General features: G+C 38.6%; 1 protein-coding gene across 3 annotated transcripts; it reads left to right on the forward strand.

Moving 5' to 3' along the window:
* Positions 1–1,574: 1,574 nt before the first annotated feature.
* LOC105326456 (uncharacterized) lies at positions 1,575–15,344 on the forward strand. Of its 3 annotated transcripts, none has more exons than XM_034451470.2 (17): positions 1,575–1,659; positions 2,013–3,474; positions 3,760–4,578; positions 4,868–5,132; positions 5,363–6,943; positions 7,266–7,552; positions 8,052–8,098; positions 8,384–8,537; positions 8,918–9,081; positions 10,006–10,160; positions 10,895–10,975; positions 11,105–11,216; positions 11,567–11,644; positions 12,146–12,273; positions 12,484–12,600; positions 14,392–14,502; positions 14,724–15,344. In XM_034451470.2, the coding sequence occupies exons 2-17, from the start codon at positions 2,034–2,036 to the stop codon at positions 14,812–14,814; spliced, it is 5,631 nt and encodes a 1,876-aa protein (XP_034307361.2). In that variant the 5' UTR covers positions 1,575–1,659; positions 2,013–2,033; the 3' UTR covers positions 14,815–15,344. The 3 variants fall into 3 exon arrangements, with proteins under 3 accessions (XP_034307361.2, XP_034307357.2, XP_065942411.1); XM_034451466.2 differs by having other exon boundaries at positions 1,588–1,659; positions 2,016–3,474; XM_066086339.1 differs by lacking the exon at positions 1,575–1,659 and adding an exon at positions 1,727–1,870.
* The last annotated feature ends 752 nt before the right edge of the window (positions 15,345–16,096 follow it).

The following is a 16,096-nucleotide window of genomic DNA, read 5'->3' on the forward strand; positions in this document are numbered from 1 at the left end:
ATCAACTGTGTATTCAAGCATATCAATTGACATTTTAAAATAAACCAAAGAACTTGCATTGCATAATTCCACAGACCACAATATGTTTATCACGTTATACTGTAGAAGTCTTTAGTCGGAAGGAAAAGTGATATGGGAATCACGGAAATTTTGAGGAACGAGTTTAATAGGACCAAATGCATGTCACAGAGGGCGCTGATAAACCCCCCTACTACTACAGTACAATTCATCGTAGCCCCTTCATCCTCCCCCTTTAGTTTTAGAACTTGTGTCCAATCCTTTTGACACCTTTATTATCAATAAAATATGTTCAATTAACCCCCCCCCCCCCGAAAAAAGGGAGACTAGATGCCAAGTTTAATGACAGCAGAAATCTGACATTTTATTTGAATATATAGGAGGGTCTTTAAAGGTGTTCTGGGATCCAGATATGTTATCAGGTTATGGGGGAAAAAACCCCAATATTTTATTTTTAAAGCCACTCCTTGGCCACGAGATTTAGTATAATGCACTAGCTGCAGTGGCGTCGGAAGCAAATTGAAAGTGGGGAGGGGGGGGGGGGGGCTAGACTAATCCTCAGAAATCTTGACAAGCAGAAAAAAAAAACCCCTAATCCCCAAAATCATGGAAATCCTAATCCGGGCTTGTACAGAGAAACGTAACAGACGGACAGACGGGACAACAGCTTTAGCAGGTATACCAATGAGAAACAAATATTAATTTAAGAATTAATTTTGAACTATGCCTCGATATTTGAAGTGTTGCAGTGTTATACATACAAAAAAAAAAAAACATAAAAAAAAACAACTCACAAATCACGCATGCTTGTTACTTAAAAGTTACTGTTGTTAGTTTAAAAATTGGGTAATTACATGTAACTGTTTAATTTTTGAAGATAATTACTTTTTACAAATGAAATCCGTAGTGTGGTTCTGGTTTCGTGAAAGAATTAACAGTTGGAATATTGAATTGAATCAAAAGATGCAATAATACTTACGTGACATCTAAGGGAGAAAAGTATTATTTTAAAACTGAGGAAATGATCGAAATCCCTGCGATTGAAAATATCATAAAGGCTGAGAAAAAATATGATTTGCATATATCATAATTCACGGGATCACTACAAAGTATCAATCATGGTATTTCAAATAATTTCGTACATTTTCGTACTATGTACATGTATAAATTGAAATTTGCCTGTACTACATTTTGAGTCATGGGACTACACTTGTAATCATGCTAATGTTTCATCCATCGATACAAATGCAGGCGCGCTGAATCATGAATACAATTTCAATTGAATTGAATTTCAAACTGAAATTGAATTGTTTAGTGATCTAATTATGCGATAAACATATTTATTTAAAATTATAAAATAAGAAATATTTTAAAATGTAAATAAATGTATTCTTATACTAGTATTGTTTTGTATCAAACATGTCAAAGGTAACGCGTGCCCCCCCCCCTTTCTTTAAAAACAATATATATACTTAAAAAAGAAAAGAAAAGTATGATTTTAAATTTATGACATTGGTCTACCAGCAATAGTCTTGTTTACTAGTTACAACATGGCGGATGTTGACTGGTTACCCCGACGGTTCAATACCTATATTCATAGCGTTACAATTCGGGAACCAGTCAAGAATAAATCGTCCACAGGTAAATAAACAACATATATTGCAGAAAACTTTTCAAATGTTTCTAAAAAATGTTTTAATATAAAAAATGTTGTGTTTAAAGCGTACTTGTAGACTGTAAAATATTTAACTACGCCCGAGAAGTGTACGAAAATTTTAATGTTACGAGAAAACATTCCATACCGAATTGCCTCGGTGATTAAATGTATTCTGTCTAAATGGGTAGTTTTAAGGTATAACTTTAATTTACGTGTCAAAGGTGTATATATATTTTGTTCCTCATTATATCTTTGCGTATTGGGCCAAAAATTTGGAAGAAATACATTCATTTTCTTATACTTATAAACTTATGAGACTAATTAATTTGTGTTTCAGTAGCAGTAAGTGGGAACAACAATGGATGATGACCCTTCACCTGAGGAAATCAGGAGAAGACGGCTGGCCTACTTTGAGTTGACCAATGGCAGTGTAGCCCAGAGTACATCCATAGAGAGAGAAAAGTCACCGCTAGAAACTGCTACAGACAAGAACTGGCTGTCCAACAATGTCAGAGGAGCTTACAGAGAAAACCAGCAGATCCCAAATGAGGATGAAGAAAGTATACCCTCAAAAAATCCCTCATCAGATCCAAGTTTTCAAAGTAACATTAAGGATAAGCCAACTCCCTCTTCAGATTCATGTTTAAAGGATGTAAAGGATAAGCCTGACTCAAGGTATGGTAAAGAGAGATGGTTGATAGAGACAGGACCAACGAAACTAGAAGGCAGTTTCTCAGGAGAGGGTGCTGAGCGAGAGAAGATGGACAGCTTTTCATTGTTGAGGGAGGAGCTGAGAACCAAGGCCCAGTGTGGGGATGAGGAGGGGTATAATAGTGCTGTGGAGAGATTGATCAGTCTGGCCAAACAGGAGATAGCAGACAGTGAGAACCAGAAGAATGCGGGTCAGGGGTCGTCTAAAGCCAGGTACGTGGAACACTCACCCAGGTATCTCCACCACGGAGACTCCACCCTGCACAAGAACTCCACCCCACCTACTGCTCAGGTCTCGCCCAAAATCGACTATGTCTCGTCCAAAAAGGATTTCGTTTCACCAATTGCTGTGGAGTATGAAGACTTCTTCAGTAAGTCAGTAAAACACGGGAAATATGGGAGTGGTCCTGAAGTGAGAGAGTCCACGGACGAACCAGACGCACGTCATCTGTTCCAGAAATCTCTTGGGAATGTGGATGAACTTGGTCTCTCTACGCACAGACCAGAGAGTACTCAGGCTGGTAATTCTTCCACATCCATTGACAGCTTTATCCATGGTGATATAAGACAGGCTTTAGGAGAAGAAAAGTACAAAGAATTCATAGAGAAGTCCGAAAAGGACATCGATCATCTAAACAGCGACCGGAGTTCTTCCCATGAGGAGAAACAGCAAAAACCGAGAAAGCCAAAACTTCCAGAGAAACCTAAAGGTCTGAATTCAGAGCATGGGTTAAAGCCGAAAATCCCAGAGAAGCCTACAGGTCTGAATTCAGAGCCCGGGTTAAAACTCAACATTAGTAAGGATGCCAGTGCAGAAAAGAATATGGACAAAGAGAAACCCAAACTGAACAGACCAAAGTTTGTACCATCAAATATTTACAGCCAGGATAATGAAGAAGAAGCAGAAAACCTTAGTCTACCGCCATCTTATCGCCATGGATATGAATCCCTCCATAGGAATGTTGTCTTCTCGTCTGATGAAATTTATCACCAGGCCTATCTGGGTCAGAGTCCCCCGGTCAGTAGGAGTTACATGGGTAATCCTGCCCAGTTCTCAAGGGAGTTTAGTCAAGGACAGCCAAATCCAGGTAAATCATACAAATGATTCTTATATCTTATAACTGGATTTATCTGTGGAGTGCTATTTTTGTGAAATGTGGATTCTTCTCAACTGCAACACATTTAATTTCAAAGAATTGTTTAATTTTGGTTTTATTGTCATCAATTAAAAAATTGCAAAGAATATGTGTTACTATTCTGGAAACAAAATGCAAATATTTGCATAAAAACAAGCAAACAGTGTATATATACTGTGTTATTAAGAGATGTTTCCTTCCTTTTTAATGTCTTTTTTTTTGTCTTTTATTGATCAGCTCCAAAAGTAAGTACAATGATGACAGGAAGCGCCCCCTACCCCATGCCACCATTCCCGCCCCATGTACAGCAGCACGCAGTCCGGATGCCCTACCCCCCACCAGATGATCTGATGTACACGGCCAGGAGCCAGCAGTCCGAGGCCTACAGACATATGTATTCAGGAGTAACACCCCGACCCTACCCTGAGAGCAGGCCTGTAGACATCCGACCCGAAGTAATGGACCCCAGCATGTACAAACCCTGGCCCTCAGAACCCCCTCCACAGCCCTACTATGAGGGTTTTGCGGCAAACGGCATACCCAAGTCCCCAGACATGAGATACATGTCCCCACATATGTCTCATCCATTAGAAGGGCACCATTTCTCTCCCGCTGTGTCACGTATGTCTGAGAGCTACTACGCTACGGCACCCTTGTCACAGTCTCCAGACGGACGATTCATGCCTTTCCAGGTCCCCAGACCGCCTGACGTTCCTAATGTCCACAGTTCCGGGGATGCGGGCAAACATTTCCAACGGAGACCAGACTTAGGTTATCATGGACGAGAAGGAGCCATGATTTCACCACCTCAAGCACCTGCTAACATGCGACCTGAGGGAGAGGGAGGGGTCTATCCACCTTATCCACCACAGAGGCATGCTGGGATACCCTACCCTCCACCTCCAGTCAATGTGGACTTGGGGTCATACTTTAACTTCCTTGCGGCCCAAGGTTTTCCTGTACCTTACCCTGTGCCCTTCCCCATACAGTCGGGACAGACCCCCCCGCAGGTGGCCACACAGAACAAGGACGCCACACAGGACAGAGAAAATGATGGTATAATAACAGATCATCATATTAGACTGATAAGAATGCGTGGAAGGCTATTAAAATACAATGCAATTAGGAAATTATTTGGCTCTTCAGTAAATAGCATAAGGACATGACATGAATATTTGTTGATGTTTTAGATGTTGTGAATATAAATTTGATGGTATAATTATATACTCATGTTTTACTTAAAGATGTTAACATTTATTTCTATTCAACAGAAGTGATAATTTTGTATTAATATTTGTGACACAAATATCTAGTAGATATATCTCTCCATGTAATAACATTTTAGATAAAGAGATGCTGGAAATGATGATACCTCACCCGCCTCTCCAAAAGAAAGATTCCTCAGAAAAAATTATCCACAGGAAATCTTCCCCACGAAAAACTGTTCCACCAGAGGAGGCACCGAAAAGTGAGAGGGGGTCAGAGAAGGAGAGGGGTCCCCAAAAAACTGAGGGTCAAAAACCGGAGGGGAAATCTGTAAGCCAAAAACAGCAGAGCAAGAACGCTTCCCAGCGTCATGTGGATGAAATCCGACAGTTCCATGAACAACGGTTAGTCTCTTTTTCACACTAGTTATCAAAACTGCTTGTACAATCATACCTAAATTCTTCTGGCAATTAAAAAGATATTTCAGATAAAGTCAATCTTTAGTGAAACAATTGATTGAATGTTTTTCTCATCTCTAAACTGATGAGTTTATTTTGATTGCTTTGACTGAATAAGTGTAAATTCAGTAATGTAACTATTTCCTCGAACAAGCTTTGCAAACTTGAATTTTCAGAAGACAACAAGAGGCAGATGAGGACGCTTTGTTGGAGAAACAGAGAAAGTTTGCTAAGTCGTCCATTGACAGGTACTTTAGTTCCCTGGAGAAACTTTACTACAGAGACAGGCAAGACCGAGACCCAGAGGAAGAGGAGATGGAGGAAATTCTGGAAAATTCTCCACAGGAACAGGACTCCGAGGTCAACACAGAGGTCAACACCCAGGTCAGCAAGGTAACAAGTGTCAAGGCCGAGGGAATCACCGAAAGAATGAACAAACTTGGACTAGATCTGTCATTCCTCAGAGAGGCAGGGAAAAGTCAAGAAGGGGTTCCAAAGGAGGAAGGAAAAACAGTGTTAGTGTGTGAAGAGTGTGGAGAAGTGAACAAGGTGTACATGAGCTGGTGTGGAGATTGTGGAGAGTCACTGGCTGGCATAGAAGTCACTATAATAAAGAAACCAAAGCCACCCAGAGTGTCAAAGAAAAATAAAGCTCCACCAGGTAAATCTCCACCTAATAAATCCCCACCGGTTGCCAGTGATAGCTCCAGCACTCAGTCCAGTCAGAAGGACCGAGTCAGGGCGGTGAAGAAGGAGAGCAGGGACAGTGGTCATCCCTCCAGCGAGGAGATCGAGAACGCCCAGGCAGGGAGGGAGATCGAGGAGATCTTTGAACATGTGACTGACCCGGTCATCAAGGGCTTCATCAGCTCCTACTACAGGAAGAAACAGGCTGAGCTGATGCAGAACGAGGAAGATGCAGATGACGAGGAGGAGAACTTCTTCACCAAGGGCAAAGAGTCTCTGAATGGATTTGCTGAGGTAGAAATGCAGCACAATGAAGAAGACAATAACCAGGCTTCACAGAATCAATCTAGAGTAGACAGTCACCAGTATGAAATTGAGATCTCTAAATTCATTGATAATGAAGAAGTCTGGCTGCATGAACGTAAAAAGCCCAAGGAAAAGCCCTTAAAGCACAAGCGATCTGCACCTATAGATGTAGAAGTATTTAGTGTAAAAGAAAGCAAGCAACAAAAAGATACAAGTAGAAGTCAAGAAAAAATAGTTCCTAGTCTGAATCTCTATAACAGCAGTGATGAGGAAAAACCCAGAGTTTCTTTAGACATTTCCACAGACAGCGAAGACTGGCAGGACTTCCTCATACCTAAACCTGTGGAGGTGGAAAAAGAGGTCACTCCAGAACCGGAAGAACCGGAGGATGTCCGGCCATTCCTGGAGCAGGTGATGGGAGACATGAGGTCATCGCTTCCAACAAAATCCAAGTCCAAGAATGCCAGGCCCAAAACAGGAGGAAAGTCTGTGAAAAGTGTGGTGAGGGAATCTATTGAGGCCCCTGGATACGAGAGAAAGTGGCAGAGGTCCAGTATTGCTTGGTCGTCCTACCACCCTCGAGAGCTCAGCAAGAAGACAAGTCTCCCTCCCCAGAGACCGGGTAGTGCTGGGCCTTCCAGAAGAGGGGGGAGGGGGAGGAACTCTGGTAGTGTGGAGAACCTGGTCAGTCGGCCGAGGAGTGGAGGCGTCCAGAAGAAGCCAGCAGTAAAATCCAGACCCCAGAGTGCCGACCCTAAAGTCAGGTCAGCTTACTTATGACAACTCTGTAAAGAGACCAACTTAACATCAGTATTACAATGAATCATTGCTCTCTCAGAATGTATTTAAAAATGATAATGAATACAGTTGTTTTATTAAATGAAGAAATTCATCAGTACAATTGTTAAGGTCAATAGCTAAGATTACAGGTAATACAATTTTTTGTTCAATCCAAGAAAGTACATGTTTTTTTTTATAGCAATTGGAAAAAATATGATCAGTGGTCTTGATTAATGGAAATGCATTATTGGTCTACACAAGTATAATTAATTTTGAGTTTTAACTGATATTGACCGGCTTCTACAGGAGTGGCAGTGGTAGGCCTGTCCCCCAGGAGATCCCGGTCATGGAGGTCCCCGTTGAGGTGGGCTCTGAGGGAGAGGAGGAGAGGCCCCTGTCAGGGGGACGGACTGAGGAGGAGGACAGAACACAGAGTGGGTCCTCAGAGGAGGGGCGGGGTATCCCTGGGATCAAGGTCCTGGATGTGACCTACCCCCCACCCCCCAAGGCCAGCCAGGACAGCCCGTCCTCAGACCTCCCAGGGCTGGTCAACCACAGGCTCCTAGACACAAAGGACACGGCTCCTCCAGCAGGTGTGTACTCAGACATGTCCAATTAACTCACCCATGTATAATCACAGACCTAGAAAACTCAGACATGTCCAATTAACTAATACATGTAGCAGGTGTATACTCAGACATGTCCAATTAACTCATACATGTATACAGTAATCAGAGACCTAGAAAAATCAGACATGTACATGTATAATCACAGACATAAAAAACTCTAATAGTATAATTAAAGACTTATGAAAGATCACAGACTCAGAAAGCTTGGACATGTCCAATTATTGACCTAGAAAAGATCACACTCCTAGGAAGCTTCAGCCATGTCTAATATTCAGAAATATCCAATCAGACCAAAACTCAAAGACTAAGAAAACCCAGACATGTCCAATCAAAGACTTATATAAAAACATAGCTAGCCTTATTTATACTACAAAGAACTGTACTTGATGATAAAAAATATGTATTATTTTTAAATTTTGTATGAATATTTTTGTTAAGTTAAATGCTATAACACTCTTTGCAGCTGATCCAGCGAGTGTGTTACACGCCTACAACAAATACCATGAGATGGTAAGTGTATTTACACAGTTACTATTAAATGTACGTAATACAATGTAGTATTGATTCTATCAACTTTCCGACATTTTTGTATTTGCCCCTAAAATTTAATAAGTTATCATTCAACAAGTACTAAGAAGTGATAAGAAATCTGTTATATGAATGAAAAAATTTTTGGCATGCTCAATATGTTGATTTTTTTATCCCTATTTATTATCTTTAATATATTGCAGTACATGTAGTACTCTTATAGACTGATCATTTTCTTGATGATAATTCTGGTCGTTTCCTTTTCAGACCCCTCGTATTCGTGACGGTAATTTCTCGGTGTGGCTGTGTCTTCCTGATGAGTTGCTGCTGAACATTTTGTCATACCTCCCTCACTCTGACCTGGTCAGCTGTGCGCGGACGTGTCACCACTTCTACCGAGTCTGTATGGACAACACTCTCTGTAAGCAATCCTTGTCTCAGCCTATTTAGTGTTCATGGTTTCCAAACATTATTAAATCTAGAGTTTTTTATGTTATATCATAGAAAATGATGGTTACCTAGCTAGCCATTATCAGAACACTAGAGATATTGGCATTAATAAATAAATTTTACATGTAAATTAAAGAATATTGTCCATTTGTGAAAAACCTACATCCCTGTAAACTGTAAATTTTGATAATTCATGTAAATCCGTCTCCACAGAGATGATATATGAATACACTGCATTATTATTATTATTCATTGCCGGCCATTGATTTGATGTACATCACAAAATTCAATTCAATTCAGTTCGCCATGCTGACATACATGAATGAAGAAACTGCTGGTTTGATATTTCAGGGCGATACATCACAATTAAAAAGAACCACAGCCTGACGGACGAGTCTCTGGAGCGAGTGGGGAAGCACCACCCGGTCAGTCTGGCCCTGATCCAGTGTCATGGCGACTACATCACCGCCAAGGGACTCCGCAACCTCTTCAGGGCCTGCGCGAACTCCCTAAAGGTATGGAGAAGGGCTGATTGTGGCATGTAATAAGTTACTGTAGATTCCTTATTTTTTTATGCGAGTACTTAAATCAGCGACCTAACTGTTTTTCATCAAATAGCAAGAATATTAAATCGCGAACGTTGAATTTTTTATCATTATTTATTATAGTTTACATGCGTTCAAAAAATAAAAGCAAGATTTTAAAGACCACGAGATGTGATTCTCACAATTTTACACGGTCATTAATTCCCCGCTTTTAATTAGGAATTCATAGTAACCATCAGAACTACCTAGAAATTTGGAATATGATTGTTCTGGCCAGAAACTGTAACTAGCCATAAGCTATATTTTGTACATATAAAATCTTACAAAATCTAGCTTTAAAATTTTATCTTATTTGAACACTGTATGTCTTTATACAGGTTTTCTTTCAGGAAGTTTAAATAGTCTAAACATTGGCAAGAAAAATCATATTCAAAATTTCTTGGTGGTTCTCATGGTTACTGTAAATTTCTAATTAAAACCTAGGAATTAATATCTGCATAAAATTGCAAGAATCACAACTTGCGGATTTTAAAATCTAGCTCACATTCATTTTTCGGGTGAATCGAAGACATTGCGTGAGTTACTATGACGTTTAAGCTGAGACAAATCTTAGCTAAGGTTTTTCTTTGATCGTTTTTTGATTTACTTAAGTAAGCAATCTTAATTAAGTCTAAATCTTAGATTTAAGACGAAATTCTAACAACAATTTAAGACAGTTTCATGATCCCGGAGCCTGCCCCTTAGAGTGTTTATCTTTGGTCCATTGAATAAAAAAAAAAAATTTTAAGACATTGAATTACCGGTAATGAAGATTTTTCAGTTGTGTGGTACATATATTCTTTCTCCTGCTTAAGGTAATTTTATATAAATTAACATGTAAATGCTAATTTGTAGGAGTTGAACTTTTTTGGGTGTAGCCGAGGGGCCCTCACAGGGGACTGTATTCTCCTCCATGCGGCCTCACATTGTAAGGAGCTGACCCACATAGATGCCAGCTGGTGCAATGTCTCAGACAGTGGCATCGGAGCCATCGCCAACTCAGCTAACAGGTGAAGACATTGGAAAGGAATTAAACTCAAATTTCAATATAAATAATTGAGGAATAAAAGTACATACAGTAAATTTCTTAATAAACCATGGAATTAATACCTGTATCTGCGTAAAATCACAAAAAAAGCACCCATTACAGCTTTTATTTTTCTGACAAGTGTGATCTATATGAAGTTATAACAAAATAATCCATGCTTGCGATTCTATATTTTTGCGACAAAAAATTTACACAAAACGTCTAATTCACAAAATAAAGTACGGTATTTGTGTATAAAAAAAAGAGATTCTATATACTGTGGTTTCATCAATATTCGTTGAATACCAATTTTCGTGGATTTCGTTGTTAAGTTGATCCACGAAATTTAATGTTCATTAATGTGCGATTTCTATTAACATTTTGTATTGATAGGGTCATTGGCCACGAATTTACATATCCTTGAAACTGTGATTTTCTCTTTATCGACGAAAATTGATACCCTTGAATATTAATTAAACCGCAGTATTTTAAATAAATAAAATGTTTTTATAATTTTTATAGTTTAGAATAAACAAGGACTTCATCATCATCATCATCATCATCAGAAACTCATGGTCTTTCTAGTAAAATAAGCAAGAATGACCATGGGTATCAGATGATGGGATTTTTTAATTGTAAGACAACAGAGCTTATTCACTGAGCGCTCAGTGCTGGGGTTTTTTTCCTGTGATACACCAGATCAGTTTGCTGTTGTAGGTTGGAGAGTCTGTGTATCAATGGTTGTCAGATGATCACGAACGAGGGCCTGATCACTGTCATCAAGAAGCACGGCAAATGGTGAGAACTACCGACATTTTGTCAGCTGTCTGATTATTGGCAGTTTGCTGTCAGATCTTTGTCATATTGGTTTTAAATAGGTGTCAAGATTGTTGTTTTTTCACTCAGACATTTTTCTGTTGTTTGTAGGCTTCGTGTTCTGGAAATGTTTGGGTGTTTCAATATCAAAGCAAAAGCAGTCAGCTATTTATCAGCGAACTGTATAAACCTGAAGACGTTGAATCTCGGCCAGTGTTACAAGGTGAGAGAGTTAACTGGAATAAGCTAGTATTGACTTCTTTTACACACTAGTTTAGATCTTGTAATCAGGACACAGAACCTTAGGATTTTAATATTTTTTTCCTGTTTAAGTCTCTTCTCTTTTTTTCAATTTGATACTCCAGTTATATTTCTTTAATTACTTAATCTCAACTGGCAACAACCAGTAGAGCTGGCATGGTCATGTTATAGAATAAATAAAGAGAAAATGTTTTTGATAGTAAAATCAAACTTATCTTTAAAAGCGTTACAAAATTTCCAATTTAGCAAAAAGTAAGACTTACAGATTGTGAGTAGAATGAGTTTCTATGAGTGGTACGTCTTTGTTTGTAGTTGACGGACTCCCTGATTTCACAACTATCCCCGAGCCTGAGTAAGGTGGAGACACTGGATTTACGGGGCTGTAAACAGGTCAGTTACTGGAGGTCAACATGCTGTATTACTGTTAGCGTACTACATTTGGCTGTGTATTCTATTTAGCGCTTTTGGCGGAATGTGATTTCCGCTTCATCAAGTTCATAGCTAAGTGCCATGCGTATATATATATATATAAGAATAGTCACATTCAGGAATACTCTAATTCAAATCCACGCCAACTTGTTCGAAAACTAATTTCAGCCAAATAGCATACACGTCAAATATTTTGTTTACAGTATAACCCTTTGATGATAACCTGGTACTGTGCTTTTGCAGAGTAATTGATACAGTTTGGCAAAGTTTTATTCGGTAGATATTGGTAATTAAATGGTTTAAATTAAAAAATTGCTGTAACATCATACCAATTTCACTTAGCTATGTCATTTTGGAAAAGAGCTGAACAGCAGATTCCTTGTAGGGGTTATTTTCTGTTTAGCTGTAAACCTATGTAAAGTTAAAGCCCTGTGTTCCAATTCTGGTTGGTTTCTCTTGCAGATCAAAGACAACTGTATCAGATATGTAGTGAAGTACTGTAACCGACTCCAGACCCTGACTCTAGCCAACTGTCCCAATATAACAGACATCTCGCTGCTCGAGATAGCTACCTATCTCAAGGACATCAGGTCAGTTATCTCAAGTTTGTATAGACCAAAAGCAAAATAATGTATGGATAAAGAGTGAGGATGGTTTAATTTCCATTTCCCATTGAAGTTTTGGTGTTTTAAAAGTTAACCAGATTTTGATAATAATGCAAATGAAGAAAAAATCAAATACACGTACTTCTGAATTAAAAGTAATTAAAATGTAATTTCTTTGAATTATGATTTCTACAGAAACTTAGATGTGTGTGGGTGTCGGAACGTGACAGATGGTGGGGTTCGTGCCCTTGCAAATAACTGCAGCAATCTCAGGAGCATAGATATCAGTTCCACAGGATGTACACATAGAAGGTAAGGTGCTAGATATCAGTTCCACAGGATGTACACATAGAAGGTAAAATGTTAGATATCAGTTCCACAGGATGTACACATAGAAGGTAAGGTGCTAGATATCAGTTCCACAGGATGTACACATAGAAGGTAAGGTGCTAGATACCAGTTCCACAGGATGTACACATAGAAGGTAAGGTGTTAGATATCAGTTCCACAGGATGTACACATAGAAGGTAAGTTGTTAGATATCAGTTCCACAGGATGTACACATAGAAGGTAAGTTGTTAGATATCAGTTCCACAGGATGTACACATAGAAGGTAAAATGTTAGATATCAGTTCCACAGGATGTACACATAGAAGGTAAGGTGCTAGATATCAGTTCCACAGGATGTACACATAGAAGGTAAGATGTTAGATATCAGTTCCACAGGATGTACACATAGAAGGTAAGATGTTAGATATCAGTTCCACAGGATGTACACATAGAAGGTAAGATGTTAGATATCAGTTCCACAGGATGTTCACATAGAAGGTAAAATGTTAGATATCAGTTCCACAGGATGTACACATAGAAGGTAAGGTGCTAGATATCAGTTCCACAGGATGTACACATAGAAGGTAAGATGTTAGATATCAGTTCCACAGGAAATACACATAGAAGGTAAGTTGTTAGATGTCAGTTCCACAGGATGTACACATAGAAGGTAAGGTGTTAGATGTCAGTTCCACAGGATGTACACATAGAAGGTAAGGTGCTAAATATCAGTTCCACAGGATGTACACATAGAAGGTAAGGTGCTAGATATCAGTTCCACAGGATGTACACATAGAAGGTAAGATGTTAGATATCAGTTCCACAGGATGTACACATAGAAGGTAAGATGTTAGATATCAGTTCCACAGGATGTACACATAGAAGGTAAGGTGCTAGATATCAGTTCCACAGGATGTACACATAGAAGGTAAGATGTTAGATATCAGTTCCACAGGATGTACACATAGAAGGTAAGGTGCTAGATATCAGTTCCACAGGATGTACACATAGGAGGTAAAATGTAAGATATCAGTTCCACAGGATGTACACATAGGAGGTAAGATGTTAGATGTCAGTTCCACAGGAAATACACATAGAAGGTAAGTTGTTAGATGTCAGTTCCACAGGATGTACACATAGAAGGTAAGGTGTTAGATATCAGTTCCACAGGATGTACACATGGGAGGTAAGGTGTTAGATATCAGTTCCACAGGATGTTCACATAGAAGGTAAGGTGCTAGATATCAGTTCCACAGGATGCACACATAGAAGGTAAGATGTTAGATATCAGTTCCACAGGATGTACACATAGAAGGTAAAATGTTAGATATCAGTTCCACAGGATGTACACATAGAAGGTAAGGTGTTAGATATCAGTTCCACAGGATGTACACATAGAAGGTAAGATGTTAGATATCAGTTCTGTAGGATGCACACATAGAAGGTAAGATGCTAGATATCAGTTCTGCAAGATATACACATAGAAGGTAAGGTGCTAGATATCAGTTCTGTAGGATGCACACATAGAAGGTAAGATGCTAGATATCAGTTCTGCAAGATATACACATAGAAGTTAAGATCTTAGAAACATGTATCAGTTCTATAGGATGTACATATAGATCTATATCACTTGCAGGATGTACACATAAACGGTAGGGTGCAAGATATCCGTTCCACAGTTTTGTTTTTTTTTAAAGCAAAGTAATGTTAGTAATAAGAAGTAGCAAGTCAAAAACTTAAAATTCACATGCTTTTATGTTTGTTTTCTTTCAGTGTGTTAATGATGGCCAATTTCTGCAGTCAGAGGCTGGACTCTGTCAAATTAAACTTCCTGTCTGACGTCACGGAGCATGCCGTCATTAAACTCGTCAAACACTGTAGACGGTGAGTAGATCAAACGTTTTAACTATTTCAGTGCTCTGTGATGTATACGTCGTAGACTCCTGATGTTTTTATCAGACAGTGTGTGTGACTTTCTCTTTTAGTGTGACTAGAATCAGTCACCAGAATTAGAGTCAGTTGCATTATGCTACTATTTTCATCATCAGTTTAACCTCTCATTACTGAAGATTTATTTTTATTCAAAGAATTCTTGTCAATTTCAGCCTAAAATTGCTCCATTTGTACGGCTGTACCAGTATTAGGTCCCTGGCAAACATACGAGATGCCAACCCTCATGTCAAGGTGGAAATGTGAGGCCACCCTAACACAGAGATGTAATGTGTAGGCCATTCTCGTACAGGAGAGGCTGGCTGGTCACTCACTTGAAGCAACGAAATGCGGAAGGCTAGGAGGACTAGACTCTTGCTGATCATTTTGTAAACAAAAATACAAAGCCTAGGTGTTAGAAATTCTAGTCGTCTTTTACGGAAAAGGAGTAAATAAAAAGAAATAAGTGTAAGCAGAACCAATACAAAAATCCTCTATTTATTGACATTGGAGTCTTGACCTTGACCTTTTAACAGATGACCTCTGTGTGACCTTCACAACTCCAGTGTTATCCTTATCTGTGATAGAAGAGCGATAAAAGAGTCCCCATTATATATGTTTTGTTAACAAAGCAAATGTCTTTTAGACACCCCGACTGCCATGTTGTACATTGTACACGTATTATAATGTGTTTGTATTAAAATGTTTTGCTCAAACCTTGATGTATTGTAAATTCAAAGCTGTGATAACTTACCAGATTGATGAATCATTTCCTAGTTTAATAAATGTTGAAAGATTTTCTGTCTTATATTTAATCTAACACTCTATTGACTGGAAAATTTCCCCAAAGTCCAGTTAAAGATTGAGGAAAATCTTGATGCAAGACTGTAAAATGCTTGAACTTTGCCTCAAATATGAATACAAATTGAGACTTATGTACTTTAAAAGTAGTTCTGTACACATGGTAATTTTCACATAGACAAGTTCCATCATATGTTTAGAGAAAGAAATTGCAGCTATTATTTGTATGAAAATGAACAAAACTACATACTCGTAATTATAATTTTTTGTAGAAGCATGTACATGCATTGTTTTCAACTTGAATTTCCTTATACATTTTGACAATTTATATTTACTTTATGTAAGGAATGTTTTTTGCCATGTTTGCGATAGCCTTTTCATAGTACACACAATTCATAGTCCAGCAATTTCACTGATCTCTTTCAAATATATTGCCATTATTAATTCATTGGCATTATTATCTATTGATTATATCCATGAACTCTTCAAATACTCTAGCATCTGTCCACTGTCTAAACTACCAGTACAAGTTGAGATAAGAGGACAATTCAATCACAGCAATGTTAAACAAGTGAAAAGTTTTCAATGTGGCAGCAAACCTCATTTTCTTTTATGTAAACTATATCCACAATCCATGTCAACCCTGAATTGATAAACACTACCTACCATATCCAGTGAAATGGAGTACCCTATATGCAATATTTTGCCAAAAAATGACTAAGTTCAAAAGCTGGTATTTTTTCCCCGC

The sequence above is a fragment of the Magallana gigas genome, chromosome 5 (genome assembly GCF_963853765.1).
Source record: "Magallana gigas chromosome 5, xbMagGiga1.1, whole genome shotgun sequence".
Classification (NCBI taxonomy): domain Eukaryota; kingdom Metazoa; phylum Mollusca; class Bivalvia; order Ostreida; family Ostreidae; genus Magallana; species Magallana gigas.